We start from the raw sequence: 20,943 nt of genomic DNA on the forward strand, positions 1-20,943 counted from the left end.
TGACCTAAGTATCTTACTGACATATTTTGTTGCTGAGGCATGTCTTTTTGACATTGGGGGATGGGGTTAGAAAAAAATTCTTGTATAGTGAATTCAGCACCATTAAGTGCCTAAGAGAAAGTGGGCAGTCATGGCAACAGTATTTGGCAAATTCCTTCAGTGGTGTCTGACTGCTGTAAAAAGAACTAAATAGATCATGCGTTGCTACGCAGCTTGATCAGCGAATGAAGTGCAGATGCAATGACTTATTTAATTAGCCAATAAGAACCCCACTTCTGAGTTTACACTATAAAACAGCACCAAATCGGCAGACCGCTGAAGAACCTTGCCAAAAACTATAATCAAGATTATCCGAGCACCACAGGCATGAGAATGGTCATAGGTCACAGGCATGAGAAGTATTTGAAAAAAATAAAAATAAAAGTAAGTGCGGAAATTTGGACAACAAAAAAGCTTGAATTCAGGTTTAAACCTGAAAATTCTCATGCCTGACACCATCTATAAACTCAATAGTGTTACTGTGTAGTATTACATTGTAGATCTTGACCAGTAATCAAGTGACTGGTGTTCAATGAGTCATTTAAAATTTCATCATATTCCATTCAATTGTAATACCATTCACATATAATAAGGCACAACTATAATTGGCATTTTTTTGCAAGCTTTGACACTTTTTAAATTTAAACTTACAATGACACAATCTGATCCAATCAAACCAAAGTTGGCAATAATGAAATCTGAGATCGAGGCAAAAATAAGTTCATAACTTTGCAACCAAGTATGCCAGGGACTTATCAATTTATGTGAGGCTAAAAATTAAATAATGCTAGGTCTCAAAGCCCATGGCAGTTTAAAAAACGAATGCGGAGTGAGGTTTTTTCAAAGATTTTTATTTTTTTATAAAGATTTTTTAAAAACTTAATATGGAATTAAGATGTCATTTGACTGTTCAAAAGTACCAGTACACTGCATAAAATTGTGGTTGATTTACACAATTGAAGTACAAATATCAGTTGTTTATACCTAAACAAATGCGAGTATCAAATCTAGTAACTTTTCTTCTAAATTTGTCACAGAATTTCTTGATTTTATAGCAAAAAACTAAAAAAAAAAAAAGGAAAAAAAAAAGAATTTGCTGTTTCAGCTGACATGGAAACGCTAAGAAAAACGAACATGCTCGTGGGCTTTGAGACATAACATTTTTTTTTAGCCTAAGCTTAGGTACTGAGCAAGTAAGTAATGGTAATAACTCATTTTTTTTTAATTTCCTACTTTTGACTTTCGTTTGAGTGGACCATGTCGTATTATCATGGCTTTGAGATTATTTTTCTATCAAAATTACAAAAGTCTAGCACATTGATAATAAGCTAATGGCACACTGACAACAGAATTGACACACACACTCACTCACCCCCACCCCCCCAAAAAACCATACACATATATGCTGGCGAGGTGATGTAATAATCGGATTAACTACCATAGCAATAGGTGAAAACAATTTTTTAATATACCGTGCTGACTGGTGTGTTCACGCGATAACCTCTGCATTGAACCATATCATGCTGATCATGTGCACCTGTAAGATTAGTATCTTTGAAAAGAGCGGTATTGCATTCAATCTACGATTGCAGACATACACAGATGATGAGTGCAACCTGCTTGTAGTGCAGCGCAATGTATTCAAAAATTGTTTTCACCTATTGCTATGGTAGTTAATGCGATTATTACAACGCTTCTCCAGCGTATTGACATGCAATGTACACTCCAAGATATTCGGCTAAAACTGCAGGGTCAAAAACCTCAATATATGCTTGAAATAGTTATGATTTGGTTCACCTCACATAAGCTGCATGTTTCGCTGGTCCCAGTAGCAAATTGTGCATGTTTATTTCATTCATGCAGTGTAGGCCTACACACACACACATGTACAAGAGTGGTTTGTTGGCATGTTTAGCTCACAACTGCGTAAAGGCATTGACGGCAATACCAAACTTGAGATGAACCAAAGTACAAGGTTTTTCTGATATTGATGTGGACGTTTATTCTGAATAAAACAGTACTACAATATCGTTGTAAAATAAGTAGAATATTTAAAACATTTTGTACAATTCAATGATTAGAACACATTACATAGTATACGCAAGGTGGGAAATTCAGATCAACAACTATTGCACTACAAATATGGACGAATATCAAAGTCATATAAAATGTGCTTAATGTGACCTCTGTATATGTACAGTACTTTACATTTGTCATTTCAAACAGATACAAGAAGTATCAAAGATTTACATTAAAATAAGTTTTTTTATTGAAGAAAATTGCTAATAAAATAATGTGTTTTAATGGCTGTCCATTCCTGTTGAAACACACTTGGTTCCCAAAAGGACCAAAGTTAAGCAGAACATTGAAACAAACGTTTCCTTCAATACAGAGGCACTTCAACCATTTTAAAAGCACAATTTTCAGCAGCAATTTTACAACATTATAAAAAAGACACCAGTGGAGAGAAAACAGTTCATCTCAACCCTTTGGCTCAAATTGATCAAAACATGTGGCACAATTTTATAAAAATATATTTATTTTGTAATATGTTTGTTCAATCATAATTACAATACAAACATTGAAAGCACTTTTAGTATATGGGAATAAACCTAAAGATCAGTTAAGTCCTATATACTGGAAGTTTAATAATGAAATAATAGTTTCTGTACGAATGGATAAGGTTAAAAATATGGATTAAATTTCCTATGCTCTTAAAACCAATGTTATTTTGACCTATACCAAATTTTGTTAAAATGGGGACTCTGAAAGGAAATGGATCCCAGGCCAAGTATGAAACAAAACTAGTTACATTGGGGTTTCAGTGATCTTTAGGGTTGTTCCCTAAAGGTTTCAGTTATTTTTAACACATAAAATTCTAAGTCTGTTAAGTAAAATTGACATACTGAGGGTCCTAAAGTTAAAATGCCTTTCAAAGAATCAAGTACTGTAAAAATTAATATAAAGGGCAGTTTACTTTCTAAGAATCAAGTACTGTAAAAATCAATATAAAGGGCAGTTTACATTCTAACGATTTGTTGCATTTTTTCTGTTGTGAAAAAGGCAGTATCTTTCCATTGTTCCCTGGAAATTTCCACTGAAAAAATTAGGTTTGTTTTACTGCTGTCTGCTGAACACTTCAACAGAGGAACAAAGCTAATCTTTTCATATCAGTGGAAAATTACAACGAAAAACAGAAAAATTGCATGCAAAAGACATCACTTAAACTGTTCCTTACACACAAACTTAAACATGCGATGTAGGAAAGAAACCTGCTTCTTCGTCATCATACGGCGGGGGCAATGTGTAACGAGGCGGCGGCCTATGAATCTCAACCGCGGGTGGGCTATACATGGCCGGACTCGGTTGCATGCGCGATCGCGGAGGTTGCGCAAACATTGGTTCTGGTGTATACTGCGGCGGTGGTAACCTTGTGTTAGGCAAAGACATATCTACAAGTAAAACATCCGGCTTGGAATGTGGGTAGTCAAGTTCATCTGGATTATGTAGATCAAAAAATGGGTTCGTATAGCTTGGCTTTGCGTAGTCCGGCAATTGATACATAGGAGGCTGTGGTCTCCTTTTATCCAATGGAGTTGCTGCTTTTGGTGTTGCCATAAACGGAGAAATATCATCTGGCAACACTACTGGACGACTTGGTTTGTGAGGCTCAAGCCCAACAAGCTCATCGTTCAAAAAGATAGGTTTGCGATTTTTCGCGTAGGTGGGTTTTTCTTCACGTAGGAGGAACACCTCTCCTCGTCGCTTGCGTCTGTACCAGCAACAAGCTATGCATATGATTAACATTAATATCAAAACGATGATAAGAGCTGGAACCACTATGATGACCACAAGATTGACTTCATCAGCAACAGGAACTGCAGTGACATTTGCTGGTGTTGTCATAGGTACATCAACACAAGCACCTTGTACCATCTTAGTCACAAATAGCACCGGAAACTCAGGCATCATAAAAGACACAAAGTCAAGTTTACCTGTGCCGTTTGGATACCCAATCCTATCAAACAGCGCATTTATTAACGCCAGATCGCATACATTGATATCTAAGCTCATATTAGAATATCCCATTATTACCGATCCTTCGGTTAAGGAGTCAACATACAGCACACTTGTATTTGCATCGCCGTAGAAGTTAGCTATCTTGGTGCCTAACTTCACGATATTGTTACCATCACCGATGAAATCTGGATAGGAATTGTCAACTTCGACTGAAATCACATGATTGTATGTTTCAGTAGGTGGAATAATCACGACAACTATAGCATCGTACGTTATCAGACCTTCGGAATCGGAAGCGGCTAGATAGTATTCCAAGTCGTAATTGGTTGCTGTGGAATTGAGCGGCACTCCATACAACACCTGGTTACCGGTATCCAGTTGCAGCCAGGAATCCGATGCAACAGGTACATGCTTTTTGTCTTGTAGAGAGAGGGATAGATTTGGTGTGTACCCATCCTCTGGGTCATAAAAAGTATCTGCTGGAATAGGCCGATGCAAAAATTGTCCAAGATTGGCGTTGACGAGATCTACTGGATTAAGCAATATTGGTGGCTGGTTCACTGGTTCTGTGAAATAAGAAGAAAGAAACAAGGTTTGGAACATCTATAGATTCTTTTGTCACCCTGTATAAAGAGAGGGGCAGGGGGCACCGTAGCACAGCGGTCCAAGACTTTGACTCACAATTGCTAGGTAGCTCGAGGTTGTGAGTTCAAGTCCCTACGGCATCAATGTGCTGTGCACTTAGGAAAGGCTCTTTACCCCTATTGCCTCTCTCCACCCAGGTGTACAAATGGGTACCAGCTTTAATCAATGATGAGAAGGTAACAGGCTCGATGTGAAGGGGGTGTAGTGATTAGTGATCACCCTGCAGCAACATTATATGGAGGAGTCTGGCCCAATCACTTTGAAAAAGAGATGGGCACTCTGGCCACAAACACAGGTTTGTCCCCTTTACTTATATAGGGTCCACAACTTATAAGTTCCCCCTAATGCTTTTTGAAAGAAATCGAAAACTATTTAACGAAATGAAAAATTGTACCAATTTGTAGTGTCACACATCATTGCGTTCGGTCACAATGGTTCATTATGTAAAAAATGAGGCAGTTTGAAAAGTTGCACCTTAGTCCATAGGAGTCAATTTTCAAACAATACAGTATGTCAGGTCTGCTCATGTGTTTGTAATAGAAATAAAACTGAAAGTCTAGATGTTCAGTAGGGAATGTGTCCTCCTACATTGTTAACAAGTGCATTACAACGTCGGCGCATGCTGTTTATTAATTAAAGTCCGGATTCGTTACTGGTTTCAGCCAAATTCAGTTTTGACATGTCCTGACGAACAGACGTGACACGTCCACGAGGTGCTGTCGGTTGATTTTTCACTTCTCCTGTCACCTACAATTTTGTTCTCAATTTTCGAATCGCATTGGGCGCAACTCCCATACGACGAGCAATTTCTTTCACTGGTACATTTTCATCCAGCAAACCTATTGGTCGACCGTGAAGGAAATCAGGCAAACGTGGCATTTTAAAAATTACTTTTCACATGTGATGAACTACTGGCGATGTATGGTCTATTCTCACCGCAGTACATATCCCGCCCAACTCAGCCATTTATCATTAAAGAGAAAAGAATTAAACACCTGCTTTGCTTTTGAAAAAGAAGAAAAACAAAGATTAAGTTTTCTTTAACAAACACATGAATATTCCTGGCCTACTGTCTTGTTTTAGAGTTGCCTCCTATAATGGACTCAGATGCAACTTTTAACACTGTTAAAAAAGGTCTCTTTTGTTTACATAATGAACCATTGTGACCAAACGCAATGACGTGTGACGCTATAATTTGGACCATATGTGTACAATAAATAAGGCTTCCCATACCATTTTACACGTTTGCATTTCGTCAAATATTTTTCGAGTTATTTTAGAAAGTATTTAGGGGGGAACTTATAAGTTGTGGACCCTATATTATAAGGAGTATTGAAACCAAAACGAAAAACACAGATAACATGCAGAGTTTGAATCAAGCCATATTGCAATGCAATTTGCACTCCACATTTGTCTGTTGCAATACAACTTTCAATGTGAGGTGCAAAAATGCGATAAATCTTTTTAAACAATAAGCATTCTATGGATTCTAATGCACCTCTCACTCCCATTTTCAAATCATATGCCTAAACTTAAGTGGAGGGCAATGTGGCACAAGATAGAAAAGCTATTTTGAGGCCTGGAAACCTGGCAAATATCTTGTCTATTATGATTTTGCAAAGTTTACATGTGTGTATTGGTACATGAGATCAGGTATACCGTGGGTTGATATAATTTGTTATTTCCGTCAAGTATGCTAAACAGGCTTCCAGATAAGCGGGCGCTCGGGCGCTTTTTACCCCATGGTTCTGATGTTATAGCGCCTGGTTGAGCTATAAAAACAAGCCCCCAGGCGCTGAAGAAATTCAGTATTGAGCGCCTGGTGTGAGTGGAAAACGCAACAAAAATTCCCCACATGTTGTTTTCTAAATCCAGGTTTCATAAAACTAGGCTCAAAACTTGCATTATGCACATCATTTTCGAAGCAACTGAACCCCTGAAATACCAAATTATGGCCCAATTTACTTCAATAATTAATAAAGTGCACAGTAATACTGCTTTGAGAGTGAAGTTTTTGACAGCAAAACAGCCGTGATATCGAGAAAATTCGGCGAGATCCCTGGCTGCCATATTGTTTGTTTTGGTTGGCCACACCAGACAATAGAGGGCAGTATTTAAAATTATTATTTGCCAGCGGGGGCAGGCGGTAAATATTAGGTAATTATACTAATTTGATTGAAATAAAAAAATTGAAAAAATAGAAAAGAAAGAAAAGAAAGAAAAGAAAAAAAAAAAAAAAAAAAGAAAAAAAAGAAAAGAAAGAAAAAGAATGGAAAAACACTGAGTAATTACCATAAATGATATCAGTATCAATGTATCAAGTTTGTACTTTTGTAGTCTAGTAATGTAGTAGTAGTAAGGGACTCGGGTGGGTGGGATTTGGGGGGGTGTAGCAGTACTTACATTACATGTAACATATTATAGTGTAGTTAACACTTAACAAGTAATAAAGCTGTTTAATATTGAATTTTAAGAGTAGCTCCTGGTTGTGTCAAAGTAGCTCCTGGTTCCTTGATAAAATTGAATGACCAGGAGCTACTTTTTTTATAAAGTAGCTCCTGGTTTGCGCCCGCTTATCTGGAAGCCTGGCTAAGGAACAAATAATAAGCTATTCCAGTTGAAATCCATACACCCCCTATGGAAGACATTACCTCAATCTCCCACACAGGGAGTGTAAATTTAAAATGGTGTTGCCTGAATAGGTGAATTTATATGAAAGCTATACTCCCCGTGTGCCTTCCATATGGATTTCAACAAGAATAGCCCAAAGTTCATCCTAGTCAAGGATGAACAATTTTTCTTCCATGGCCTACATGAGGGAAAGAATAAATTATGTGCTTACCATTAAACTCAAGTACTATTTTTTTCTTACCTGGAGTTGTAATAACAGGCATTACACTGCTAGACATCATGACACTACTGGACGGACGCACTGGAGATGGTGACGGGGACACACCCACTGATGACAGAATGCTGGAAGTTGTACTTAACACCGGTGTTGATGAAGATATTGGTGTGGCTGAAGAGGATGACACCAAAACAGTAGATGGTGGCACTGGGGTACTTATTATAGTAGACAATGATGGTTGGACTGAAGAAGGAGAAGGTAGCAAGGTACTTCGGACAGATTGAGTTGGTGTTGACCTCAACTTGCTGGTTACCATGGTAACAGATGGACTACTATCAGATGGAGATGATGATATTACATCCCTAGTAGATATGACTGGTCCTGCTTTGCTGGAATATACAAGACTTGGTGTCGGAGTTAGAGTTGGAGTTGGACTGACAACAGGCGTGCTACTTGTGGGAGTTGGAAAAATCACAGATTGTGCACTAGAGTCTGTTGGAGTTGGGGTCAGTGTATCAGAAGATGATGAAGAGGTGATGATCATACTGGGTCTCACTGATGATGAAGACATCACTGGTATCCGAGTTAAGGATGGTGTCACACTTGCAGATGGTTTCACCATTGAGATGGAAGGTGTTGGCGTTATCACAATGGAGCTCTCTGAATAGGCCTTGTACTTTCGGTAAATACTTGTGAACTTGATATCTGCACTGGTGGTGATGAAGCTGAAGGGAACGTGGTAGGCAGTGGTGTTGCAGAACTTGGAAAATCTGTGTTCAAAAATAATGTAATACTTGTTCAAAATAAAGCATATTTCCAGAAAAATAGTTGAATTTTAATGACATCAAACACTTAATAGAAATATTTCAATTTGTAGTCATATTTTTGAGGGCCAAAAGTAATATTCTGAGTTGCAATTGAAAAGTAACTGCATTTTGGTATGAAATTTGATAGGACTCTTCCAGTTGAAATCCTTATGGAAGCCATGACCTTAATCTCCCACACAGGGTGTGTAGTTTTCAATTCAGGTAACTCACACTGTGTGGAAGATTAAACTAATTTCTTCCATAGGGGTGTGGATTTCAATTGGAATAGCCTAAAGGGATTAACTGTTCAAAATTGAATTGCAACTTCCAACTTGTGTAAATAGGGTCATGATCTAGGTACCATTCGCTATTCTGAAGTTGCTATAGTGTGTCCCGCCTCAAGTTGATAACACCATGTTGGATTATACTGGTGCAGATTTGAACCAGTGCATTTACGCGGTTGCATCACCAGCGTATGGACAAACCCCCGGGACAAACCACCACCAAATCTGCAGTTCCATGCATATTGTGACCTACACCATGTGGCTATTGCTTTAGATGATTCTAATTAAAACAAAAAACCTGATGACACAATATTAAGTCCCAAGCATTATGCATTTCAATGAACTGATAATACTATAAAAGTAAGTCCCTGACAATTTCAAGTTATCAAGGTTTTATTGTACCCTAATGTCACCTTACCTGAAATTTGAACCATCGAAGACTCAGGAATCACAGTGGTAGCAGACAACACAGGGCTGACATTCATTGTGCTGCTACTACTTCTACCCCCTGTTTTGCTACTAGCCTGACTACTAGCTATTACAGACTCTGTCACATGTGTTGCAGGTTGCGTTGTCAGTGATGTTAATATGCTACTTTGGGTAGGGATTGATGTTTGGGTTAAAAGATGGGTTGATGGGGTGAAAGAGGTGGAAGCAAAGGAAGGTAAAGTTTGGCTAGGAGATGAGTAAATAGCTGGGATAGATGAAGTTGGGACTATGATAGTAAATGATGTTGAGGATAGTTTTGTGGTAGGCAAGGTTAATGATGGGGTTAGAGATAGGGATGGAGATGGTTGGTCAGAGGTAACAAAATTTGATGGATGCAGAGATGGGGAAAGGGCTGGTACTGTGGATTGAGCAGTGGTAGTAAGATGTAGTGATGGTACTACAGATGAAGTAGTTAAGAATGGTGATGAGGTTAGAGCTGTGGACACAGAAGGTGATGACAGGGTAATATATGTGGTAGAAAAGGTGGGTGATGTGGATAGAACTGGGGAGCCAGAGGGCATTAGACTTGTGGAAATAGAAGGTGATGTGGTAGTAAAGGTCGGTGATGGAGGTAGAACTGCGGTAGTAAAAGGTGGTGATGGGATTACACTTGTTAAGAATGGTGATGGAGTTAGAACTGTGGAAAATGAAGGCGATGATGTGGTAGCAAAGGTCGGTGATGGAGGTAGAACTGCGGTAGTTAAAGGTGATGATGGAGTTAGACTAGTCAAGAATGGTGATGGAGTTAGGACTGTGGAAACTGAAGGTGATGTGGTAGCCGAGGAGGGTGATGGGGGAAGAACTGCGGTAGTAAAAGGTGATGATGGAGTTAGACTAGTCAAGAATGGTGATGGAGTTAGGACTGTGGAAACTGAAGGTGATGTGGTAGCCGAGGAGGGTGATGAGGGTAGAACTGGGGTAGTAAAAGGTGTTGATGGGGTTAGACTTGTTAAGAATGGTGATGGAGTAAGGATTGTGGAAACAGGTGATGTGGTAGCAGTCAGTGATGGGGGTAGAACTGTGGTAGTAAAAGGTGGTGATGGGGTTAGACTTGTTAAGAATGGTGATGGAGTTAGGACTGTGGAAACTGAAGGTGATGTGGTAGCCGAGGGGGGTGATGGGGGAAGAACTGTGGTAGTAAAAGGTGATGATGGAGTTAGGCTTGCAATGGTTAAGAGTAGTGATGAGGTTGGACCTGTAGAGGTAGAGAGGGATGATGGGGTTAAAGATGTTGTAATCACAGGAGATGATAAAGGTAGGGCCATGGTAGAAAAGGATGAGGATAAATGAAGATCTGTGGTAGTAGAGTAAGTGGATGTTAAATGTGTGGTAGATAAGGATGGTGACTGGGGTAGAGATGTGATAGTAAATGGCAAAGATGAAGACAGACCTGTTAAGATTGATGATGGGGACAGAACTGTATTAGTAAAGGGTGGTGATGGTGGCACAGATGTAGTAGTAGAGGGTGGTGATGGTAGCAAATCTGAAGTTATTAATGTTAAGGGCAATGATGGTGTTACAGCTGTGGTAGCAGGGTGTGGTGATGTCAAATATGTGGTGGTAGAGGATGAGTGTATACTTGTGGAAGCAAAAGGCAATGATGGTGATACAGGTGTGGTTGTTAAAAGCTGTGATGGATTTAGCTCTGTAGCAGCGAAGGATGATGTTGGGGTTAGAGAGGCAAAGGATGTCGGAGACAGAGCTGAAGTTGTAAATGGTGGTGACAGAGTTAGAGTGGAGGGTGGTGACTGAGTTAGAGTAGAGGATGGTGACAGAGTAGAGGATGGTGACAGAGTAGAGGATGGTGATACAGCTACAGAAGAGGTATGGAAGGTATAGCTATCAGAAGTTATTGGAATAGCAGTGTGTGATGATGTGTACATTATATGGGTTGTCAGAGGGGTTGATGAAACAACTGGTACTGAAGTAGTTAATGATGGCTTACCATATGAACTTGTTGATGAAGGAAACAAAGATCCTGATCCCATAACCACTGACGAATCTAGCATTGGTATGCTGGGAGTTAGTAGTGATGATGGAGAATAGTAAGCTGATGATGAGGATGGGAGAGACTGGGTTACTGATAACATTGGTAGGGAATGAGTACTGGTCACTGGGGTACTTGACAGAGTAGCAGAGCTGAGCAAGGTATGCAACAATGATGATGCTACAGATGGCTGTAAGCTTACTGCACCTGTGGAAGCAAAGGAAGCTGTTGTCACAATAGGCTTAGTAGCACTAGATGCAGGCATAGAAGCAGTCAGAAATGCAGAAGTTGCAAGCGACTGTGCTGTTGAACTAGTTAAGGCAGCAGAAGTTCTGAGCACCGAGGAATCTGATGTTGAAGAGCTAGTGAGTAGCATTGAGGATTCTGCAGGAGTCCTGGTAAATATTGCAGAAGTTACAGGTAGCATTGTTGGGATTGAGCTAGTTAAGGCAGTAGAAGTTCTGAGCACCGGGGATTCTGATGTTGAAGAGCTAGTGAGTAGCATTGAGGATTCTGCAGGAGTCCTGGTAAATATTGCAGAAGTTACAGGTAGCATTGTTGGGATTGAGCTAGTTAAGGCATCAGATGTTCTGAGCACCAAGGATTCTGATGTTGAAGAGCTAGTGAGTAGCATTGAGGATTCTGCAGGAGTCCTGGTAAATATTGCAGAAATTACAGGTAGCACTGTTGGGATTGCGCTAGTTAAGGCATCAGATGTTCTGAGCACCAAGGATTCTGATGTTGAAGAGCTAGTGAGTAGCATTGAGGATTCTGCAGAAGTCCTGGTAAATATTGCAGAAGTTACAGGTAGCACTGTTGGGATAATGGAAGCAGGCAATGATGCAGTTGGTAAAGCAGATATGACTGGTGAGAAGGTTGCAGTTGAACTTGCTTCAGAACTTGATAATATTGGAGCATAACTTGAGCTAGAAATTAGCATAGTACTTGACAACATGCTCGATATGTGCACTGAAGGCATTGACATCGTTGGGGTAATGAATTCTGATGTTGAAGTGCTAGTGCGAAGCATTGAGGACTCTGCCATAGACTTGGTAGATATTGCAGAAGTTTCAAGCAGCATTGTTGGGCTAATGGATGCAGGCAACGATGCAGTTGGTAAAGCGGAAGATATGACCGGCAAAAAAGTTGCGCTTAAACTTTGTTCTGAACTTGACAATATTGGCACATAACTTGAGCTTGTGATTAGCTTACTGCTTTCTAACATGCTAGATATATGGATTGAACTAGGTAGCACTGATACCGATGGAGTAACGGTTCCTAAAGATGCGGGCATTGACTTAGTTGGTACAGCAGAAGATGTGACTGGCAATAAACTTGTAGTTAAACTATGTTCAGAGGTTGACAATATTGGAATGTAACTTAAACTAGCAATTTGCATAGTGCTTGACAACATGCTACTGGTAGTCATGTGAATTGAAGTTGGTAACCCCGATACCGTTAAAGCAGGCATTGATGCAGTTGCTAAAGCAGATGTGAGTGGCAATGAGGATGCAGTTATTGGCAACAAAGTAGAGTCATGCAACGTGCTTGATAAAAATATTTGGCTCACACTTGCAGTGTGAGAAGCAGCTAAACTTTGTTCAGCACTTGATAATATTGGAACATAACTAGTGGTCAGCTTAGTGCTTAAAAGCATGCTAGATATGTGCACTGAACTAGTTGGCAAGCCAGCTGTTTGACTTGATCTTACTAATGCGCTTTGAGGGATAGCAATTTTACTTGAAAATGGTGATATATCTGTAAACATACTTTGTGTCTCTGGCAAACTGGGAGTGAGGGATGATATGCTTTTTGTGCTTGCTGGACTTGGTGTAAGCCTTTCAGTGCTCTGCATGCTGGTTGATGATATTACTGGTGAACTTGAACTAGGTGTACTTATGTGTGTTGTTACCAAAGACGGTAAAGGCAGAACTTGTGTATCAGTCACTAATGTTGGTGAAATAACAACAGAACTATCCAATGCTGAGGTTATACCAGACACTGATGGTGTTACCATGACAATGGTAGATGTGTCGGAAGTGGACATCATTGGTGTACTTTGTGCAAAGGATGACAAAGAGCTTGCTGTAGGAAGCATGCTTGATTGTACAGATATTTTAGTAGGGGACACTGAGCTAGGCAGAATGGATGGCAAACTTGGCGATGGCAAAAGTGATGTTGAGAGTGGACCGATAGATGTGTATGTCATTGATGGCGAAATTGATAGTGATGCTGATGGTATACTGGTAGATGCAATGTCTATCGTGTCTAATCTTGAAAAAGATATGGATGGCATTCGACTAGGAAAAGATGTGCTTGAAATATAAGAAGTTGCCACACTTGTAAATGAAGATACTGAGGTAATGGCTTGCGTGCTACTTGGTGAAACTGTTGTAAACGGTCTTTGTGAGCTCAATTGTAAAGAAGACGCTTGAATGTCATGTGAAGACATAGTATAGCTTGTAGCTGGTATTTCAGTAGATGTCCTCCCTTGGATTCCAGAGGTTGGAAAGAGCAAGCTTGATGTGGTCGGAAAAGTGTAAGATGACGACATGCGTGCAAAGTCCGAGCTTGAAAAGGAGGTGCTGAGGTGCATTGATTCAGTTGCAATTGGACTTGGCAGAGGAGAGAAAACCGGTACACTTGAAGAGAGAGGGAAAGGAAATTCCGAACTTGTAGCCACCACCGGTGCAAAACTTGATATTGTACTCGGTGTGATAGTAAAAGTTATCATACTAGTTCTTGCTGGTACTTGTTGGCTAGAAGTAGCACGGAGGGTTGAAGTTGATACATAGGCTGTGGGTATTGTACTTGTAACTGTAGGAGTCAAAATCGGAGTAGCCATGTTGCCGGGTGCTTGTCGTTTTATACGGTCAACGTTGATCTTTTGGCGTCTTATCAGCGGTTGTTCCCTTGTCACATACCAGCCAACCACGCTATATCCAGTTACATTTGATATAGTTCCTACTTCGATATTGTGCGATATCACTCGGACGAAATCAGTCAGTTTTGGAAATCCACCGCACGCAAGGGGCCATGTTAGCTCAACACCTCGATTTACTCCATTGCTATACATATTAGTACTGTTCACATTTCCTGGTCCAGCTGCAAGTACGTCTGAATCCATCAGACGGCTTACTGTAGCGCTACGACGAGCAGACAGCCGTAGATCATCCAAATTTTTGGAAGCAAAATCTGCAAAATTTTCAACTAAGCTTACACGTTCACTTCCTTTCATAGTTTCTGTTTTAATGTTGAAAACAAGAGAAGCAGTGTAAAGAGCTTGATCTGGTCTACATTTAGTTCTTTGCCGAAAGTCGGCATCTTGTTTAGCATTTTCTACAGGCTTTGCTTTCAGAGTAAGCGAGGTAGACCAGTAGTCTAGGTGCATATTTTGTAACCTGACATCGATGGAGAAGACATCGGTGATGCTTTTATGAGGCAGTTCTGTTTTGGAATGAGCTGTGATACTGATATACATATAGCCTTCATCTTGAACCAATGGTACTCCTTGTAATGTGTGAGTTGAGGAATTAAATTGTAGCCATGAAGGGAGCTTGTTTGATCCTGCTTCTGTTACCTGTTGGATACAAACATAAAGAAATAACTTCATTCATTCAGATTTTATTTCCATCAGATTTTAAAAACACAATTACATCAAAATTCAAAAAAATGGTAGTTCTGGAGGTGCAACTGAGAGCAAAGATGCTAAAGAATGTTTGCATCTCTTTTACACTTTTCAATGGGATTGGGAGGGGAAGGGGCGCAAGGCAAGTTTCTGCTGTTCTGTGCTGCATCACAGCACTTTCATTGAGGTATGTAACATCACCTTTAATCAGAACTTTTAAACTACAATAATCCTATTTAACCCCCTGAGCACTACCTGTCGATCTAACATTGCCTCTGATTGGTCAATTACATGATATCTTCATTAAACACCAATCAGAATGGAGCTTTGCAAATAATTCACCCCATTTTTTTGCATGGTGAAATTATTCTAACAATGTTGCTGATTGGTCCAATTGATAATGAAAACCTCTTTTTGACCAATCGGCAGGTAGTTCTCATAGGGTTAACTATAATAATCCTATTTGAATGACTGATGAATCTAATTTGCAGACTGTAAGGACTGTTTTTTAATTATTTGTATGAATAAGTCGATCACTATATGTGACATGATCAAGGGGAATGAGTCGCATGTCGACCCTGGTCGAAAATGAGTTTTACATATCATGATATGTTTCAAATGAGGTCATTTAGAGCTTTCAGAAACTGAAAACCCCATGTTGATACGACTTTTCTTTGCGAAGTTACGTCACTTGATCAATCGCTAAAAACAATATAAAACAAAAGAATTTAAACACTTTCTTTGCCAATATCTCAAAATCAATATTAGCAACATCTGACTCATTTCCCTTGATCGTGTCACATATAGTGAACCTTGTGGGCAAGTATTGCTGCTGCAGACTACTACATACTATTCGCAAACAGCCAAAGTCCCTGTTTTGTATGCTGTGAATTCTCACATATTTATAAGGGCCAGTCGTTCTAGCGTGCATGTCGAACAAACACGCAAGTGTTTCATGCCTTCTCGATAAGCGATAGAGCACTGTGTGTCTTTGTGTTTATGGTTATGTTTACTGTAAAATTATGCGGTATGTGTGTAGCAGTTTCTTATGTTGCACCTCATTAATGGGTGATGCTGGGACTGTTGTCTGTGATTGCTGCATTGAATGAGGTCACAAGGTCATGCTACTCCTACATTGTCTGGAGTTAAGTAATTTGGTACCGGATTATTTTAAACTTTTAGGAATGTAGCCTTTATCCGTTAATCAAATCTTACTTACCTGGTACTGGATTGCATTACTTTCAGATTCCAATCTGGGTATTTGGTATCGGAAGACCTTCCCCACTGTAGCGCAGGCATCTGGGAGTACCCAGTTGTACCTGTCTGGCACATGGTCTTCAGATGATAAATCAACTAATAAAACCAAAATATAGGTTGTCACTGTCAGTAGCACATGATGACTTTGGAGTTTGATCTTCATTGTTGTGGTAACATTTCTGCTTTCATGGTATTCTTCTTGCTCTCATTTCATCCTGAAAAAAACACAATAAAATATAATTTCACAGAAAATTCATATTTTTAGACCAATTAAAAGCACTCACTGTGAATGTTTCAAATTCTAGCAGACTTTTTTTCAACACTATTGTTATTGTGACAATCTTCTGTATACTACAGAGAGGGTGCTGGTTGCTCAGGTGTTTTACTAAGTGTAGATGCTGAGAATGGTAATACGAAATATTGAAACCCTCAGCCAGGTACGACTGAACAGGGGAAACATGCTGGAAATGGTTTTTTACAACATATCTTTTAAATCTTTAGTTTTGCAAACAAAAAGTTCATGACATTTTCGGGAAATTGTAAAAAAAACCCCTTTTTTCAAAAAAAAAGTTCTACGGTCAGGTCTGCCGAGATGGTCGGTTGGACAAGGACAAGCAAAAATTATATTTTTGGCCTTACCTGGAAATCATTCAGCATATGGTGTAACACACTCCAAAGATTGGTTGGTTATGACCACTGTATCACTAAAAGAAGATGGGGAAGAAAAAAATACCAAAATGAATAGCTCAGTCTACATAATTGATAGACTTCAGACTCGAGGGTCCGTATGAACATGATGAACAAAAGAGTTATACCAGGCCTAAAGTTAGATCTGGTCTAATTGGAATTAAGTTGCATCAGGAATGGTCCTATTTACACAGCCGTGACGTTAGTCACGGCTGTGTCTTTTTTCTTACAGGTTCTTTCTTCTTTCTTTCTTTCTTCTTCTTTCTGCCGACCACTTCATTTGCTCTAGCACTTACATGCTTACACCGATTTTGACCTTACTTGGTCACAACCATCATTGACCATGCCCCTACATGTCATATGAAACTCGTGGGGTCAAAGGTCACGCAGAGGTCATAGGGGTCAAAAACGTGATTTCAACTAAAAATGCTTCTTCTCTCACAGATTACGTGAGAGGACAGTGACACCACTTGCACACATGCATTGTTATTATCCAGTGTCTATAGGGTCCTCACAGATTTTGGGTCAAAGGTCATTAAGGGGTCACTTCCGGTATAAAACGAAAAACTTTCAAATTTTTTTATTTGCTAAGACAAACATAGGACAGTAACGGTATGTTCACACATAAATTGTAGTTATCCTGTGTATATGTGGTATTTTTATATTTAGGGTCAAAGGTCATTAAGGGGCCACTTCCGTATAATCTGAAATACGTTTAAAATGCTTCTTCTCCCACAAATTACGTGAGGACAGTGACACCACTTGCACACATGCATTGTTATTACCCAGTGTCTATGGGGTCCTCACAGATTTGGGATCAAAGGTCATTAAGGGTCACTTCCGTATAAAACGAAAAACCTTCAAATTTTTTTTTTATTTGCTAAGAAAAACATAGGACAGTATCGAGTATGTTCACACATGAATTGTGGGTACCCAATTCATATGTGGTATTTTTTATTTGGGGTCAAATGTCATTAAGGGGTCACTTCCGGTATAAAAGCGAAAAACCGTCAAATTTTTTTATTTGCTAAGAAAAACATTGGACAGTATCGAGTATATTCACACATGAATTGTGGGTACCCAATTCATATGTGGTATTTTTTTATTTAGGGTCAAATGTCATTAAGGGGTCACTTCCGGTCTGAGACGAAAAACCTTCAAAATGCCCCTTCTGCCACAAGTAACATAGCAAAGTGGTGCCACATGCACCCATGCATTGACATTAGCCAATGTCTATGGCGTTTCATATATTTTGGGGTCAAAGGTCATTAGGGGTAACAACACGGCTGTGTTCGTGGGTTAGGCCACAGCTTAGTCTAGTCTTATTTCCTTCTTAGAATACATGTAACCACAGCAGCTAAAGGGAGTATCCCATCATGCATTGCAGTCTATCTGCTTGCTCCATAGCAAATGTACACAAAATATAAACAAGAGCCGCTTAGATATTGAGAGCTATGGATAGTTTCACAATACTTTAGAGATCATATTTTTTCAAACAAAAGTCTAAGCTCCCCTGATATAAGCGAGTAATTGAAAGTTAAAGTGAGGGATTTTGTGTACACTTTAAGATTTTAATGCAATGTTCAGCAATACAAAATGTAAGCAAATGTAATTCAGGGAAATGTCCTCTCTCATGGGACTAAATTCTAAATACTGCTTCAACCTAGAACTACAAACCAAATCTGTGGTGGCATGGGGGGGGGGGGGTCGATGCTTTGCGTCAAATGCACTGTGTGTTAAAAAATGTGACACATAAATAGCGTGGTGCGCTCGGCAAGTTCAAATTGTGCAGCAGTTGGCGCGCCAAAGAAGTATTTACACACGCATTGCACTGAAATAATTATTCTCATACCTCCAGTTTCTGAGGTCTATATTTACTTTGTACTTCTGAGTTGATGGACTACAGATCAGGTCTAACTTTAGACCCGGTCTAACTCTTTTGTGCATTACGGACCAGGAACTTGTAGGCCTACTTTGGAATTACCAAACAAGTACACCTCATAATGTGATGGTCAATTGATCATCCATGATTAATTTGCATGCAATATTAGACACACTGGCAACTCAAAAATACCAACAACTCTTTGTGGTATTCTCTTCAACTGCATTAATTTACACAATTCATTTGGCTGAAGTGGTTATTAGGCCCTTGAAAGTTGAGTCTCCAATCGCCAACCTGTCTCTCCTTTTTATGCCGTGCCAGAAAGTCATTTTGCAGAAATAATTCATAATTTTACCACATTATTGAAAACTTAAATTGATAGTCTCTTGTGCAAGCAACGCACAAAATGGCGGCTCTAATCAGCTGGTTTCATACTTTCATGTCGCTTGCCGGCATGACGCATGAGCAGAAGCTAGCAGTGCAGCTAAACGGACATAAACAAGGCTTACGATTGGCTGATACGTCATCGCATGTGTATAAAATTAGTCTCAGGCTAGACTGTATGTGGCCATCACGGGTTTGTTAGGATCGACGAGCGCTATTCATGAACGGGACTGAAGCTATGTGGTTTTTGACCAAAAAAAATAAAGAAATATATGTCATACTGGAGGGAAATTTGGTAAAACTGGAGGGAAATTCTGGATTGCTTGCAAAAAAAAACCCCATTTTTTCAGCCTCTGTTTGTCATAATATTAATTACACAGCTTCTTGTACTTTTTGCCTAAACTCCTATGCTTGAAATTGTAATTGATATTCCATTATTTATCCAGAATAAATAAAAAATCATTAGCATATGATCCAAATCGGCGCACCCAAACGGAGATGGCACTTCAGTGCAAACTTAAGGCGATATAATACCCTGATTTTCATCAGTACCCATCTTCTTTTTTTGTTGCAAATTTATGAAGTATATAAATATGTTCATCATCTCATGTCCTGAACTTATAAAATATCTCTACATACAAAGTGGTTTTAAACCATTTTAGAAAATCATTTAGCCCTATATACTTTTTTGTTTACTGTATCCTGGTAACTGAGATGTGTGTTTCATAACAAACCATAATTTATTCTATTGAACATGTCCAAGTAGAATACATGAATAGAATACATTAAATCCTTTGTTATACTATCTATAGAAATGTACTCACTGATTATAACACTGAATAAATTAAATAGGCCTAATCTCTTCCACATAGACAATTTAATACTACACCATGTATGTATCTTAATAATGTAGTAAAAAAGTAAAAAAGTAAAAAAGTAGTGGCTGGCGTAGGTTTGAATAATGATAAGTAAAAGAGTCCAAGAGCAGAAATATTTGGTGTCAAACCACATTTGTATAAATTTAGAGCAAAATTAAACACAATTTTAGGTCATAGACCTTTGTCAAGTGATGACCTTTTGCATGCGGAAAACAAAGGAAGAGGAGAGCACAGAAAGCGAGGAGTGGCTGGCATGAATCGCAAGGCGTGAAAACATAGAGTGAAAGGCGTGAGGTTTTCACGCATGCGATTCCACGCTGACCCTCGCGCTGCTTCTGTGCTCTCTCTTCCTTTGTTTTCCGCACGCAAAAGGTCATCACTTGACAAAGGTCTATGACCTAAAATTAGTGTTTAATTTTGCTACGCAAATAAATTTATACAAATGTGGTTTGACACCAAATATTTCTGCTCTTGGATTCTTTTACTTAGTATACATTTTTGAAAAGCTGAAGGCATAAGCAATTCAAATATACACATTTAAACTCATTGTACAGGGTGACCTTGAAGTTATACAGGGTGGAATAAAAAAATTCCAAATAAAAAATGGGTCACTTAATGCATTGTTTATTACTAACTTGCAGTTATAAACTGAAAGTAAACAACATTGATTTGGATAGAGGTTAGGGAGAGCCTACTGACTTGGGAAGAAAAAAAATCACAGCTGTTTGGTAATCTCCGAATACAGGGTGTCCCAAAATATGTTCAATTTTTTTTACAATTCAACATATTTTGAACTGCAACATTTTACCCCTAACCCATACAGAAAAAGTAAGTCCATATTTAGATTCCTCATCAAATTTCCTCTCAGAAAATGTATACTTTAACTATGATAGGATAAGTAATTAAATATTGACAGCAACTTTTAGATTTTGAAGACATCCGCATTGCTTACTACAGTGTTTACTATGAAAACGGGTAGTTTTGTACGTAAAAGTTTGTATTTTATAGACTAAACCAATCATAAAGAGTTCAAAATGATTAAAAACAATTAGCATAATTAATAATCTTTCAAAAGAGCTCTTAACCATGCCTGTAGCCCATATTTAGCT

General features: G+C 39.0%; 1 protein-coding gene across 1 annotated transcript in view; it reads right to left on the reverse strand.

The window, feature by feature from the left end:
- Nucleotides 1-1,862: 1,862 nt before the first annotated feature.
- Nucleotides 1,863-20,943, reverse strand: part of LOC140147797 (uncharacterized) — a 41,740-nt gene continuing 22,659 nt past the window's right edge. The window contains exons 2-6 of the mRNA XM_072169543.1: nucleotides 16,643-16,707; nucleotides 15,966-16,218; nucleotides 9,045-14,698; nucleotides 7,577-8,322; nucleotides 1,863-4,625 (exon numbers count right to left, since the gene is read on the reverse strand). Of these exons, the coding sequence (XP_072025644.1) occupies nucleotides 3,286-4,625; nucleotides 7,577-8,322; nucleotides 9,045-14,698; nucleotides 15,966-16,166 (7,941 nt within the window). The 5' untranslated portion in view covers nucleotides 16,167-16,218; nucleotides 16,643-16,707 and the 3' untranslated portion in view covers nucleotides 1,863-3,285. The remainder of the gene's footprint in view (nucleotides 4,626-7,576; nucleotides 8,323-9,044; nucleotides 14,699-15,965; nucleotides 16,219-16,642; nucleotides 16,708-20,943) is intronic.

Source organism: Amphiura filiformis, chromosome 3 (assembly GCF_039555335.1).
Source record: "Amphiura filiformis chromosome 3, Afil_fr2py, whole genome shotgun sequence".
NCBI classification, from domain to species: domain Eukaryota; kingdom Metazoa; phylum Echinodermata; class Ophiuroidea; order Amphilepidida; family Amphiuridae; genus Amphiura; species Amphiura filiformis.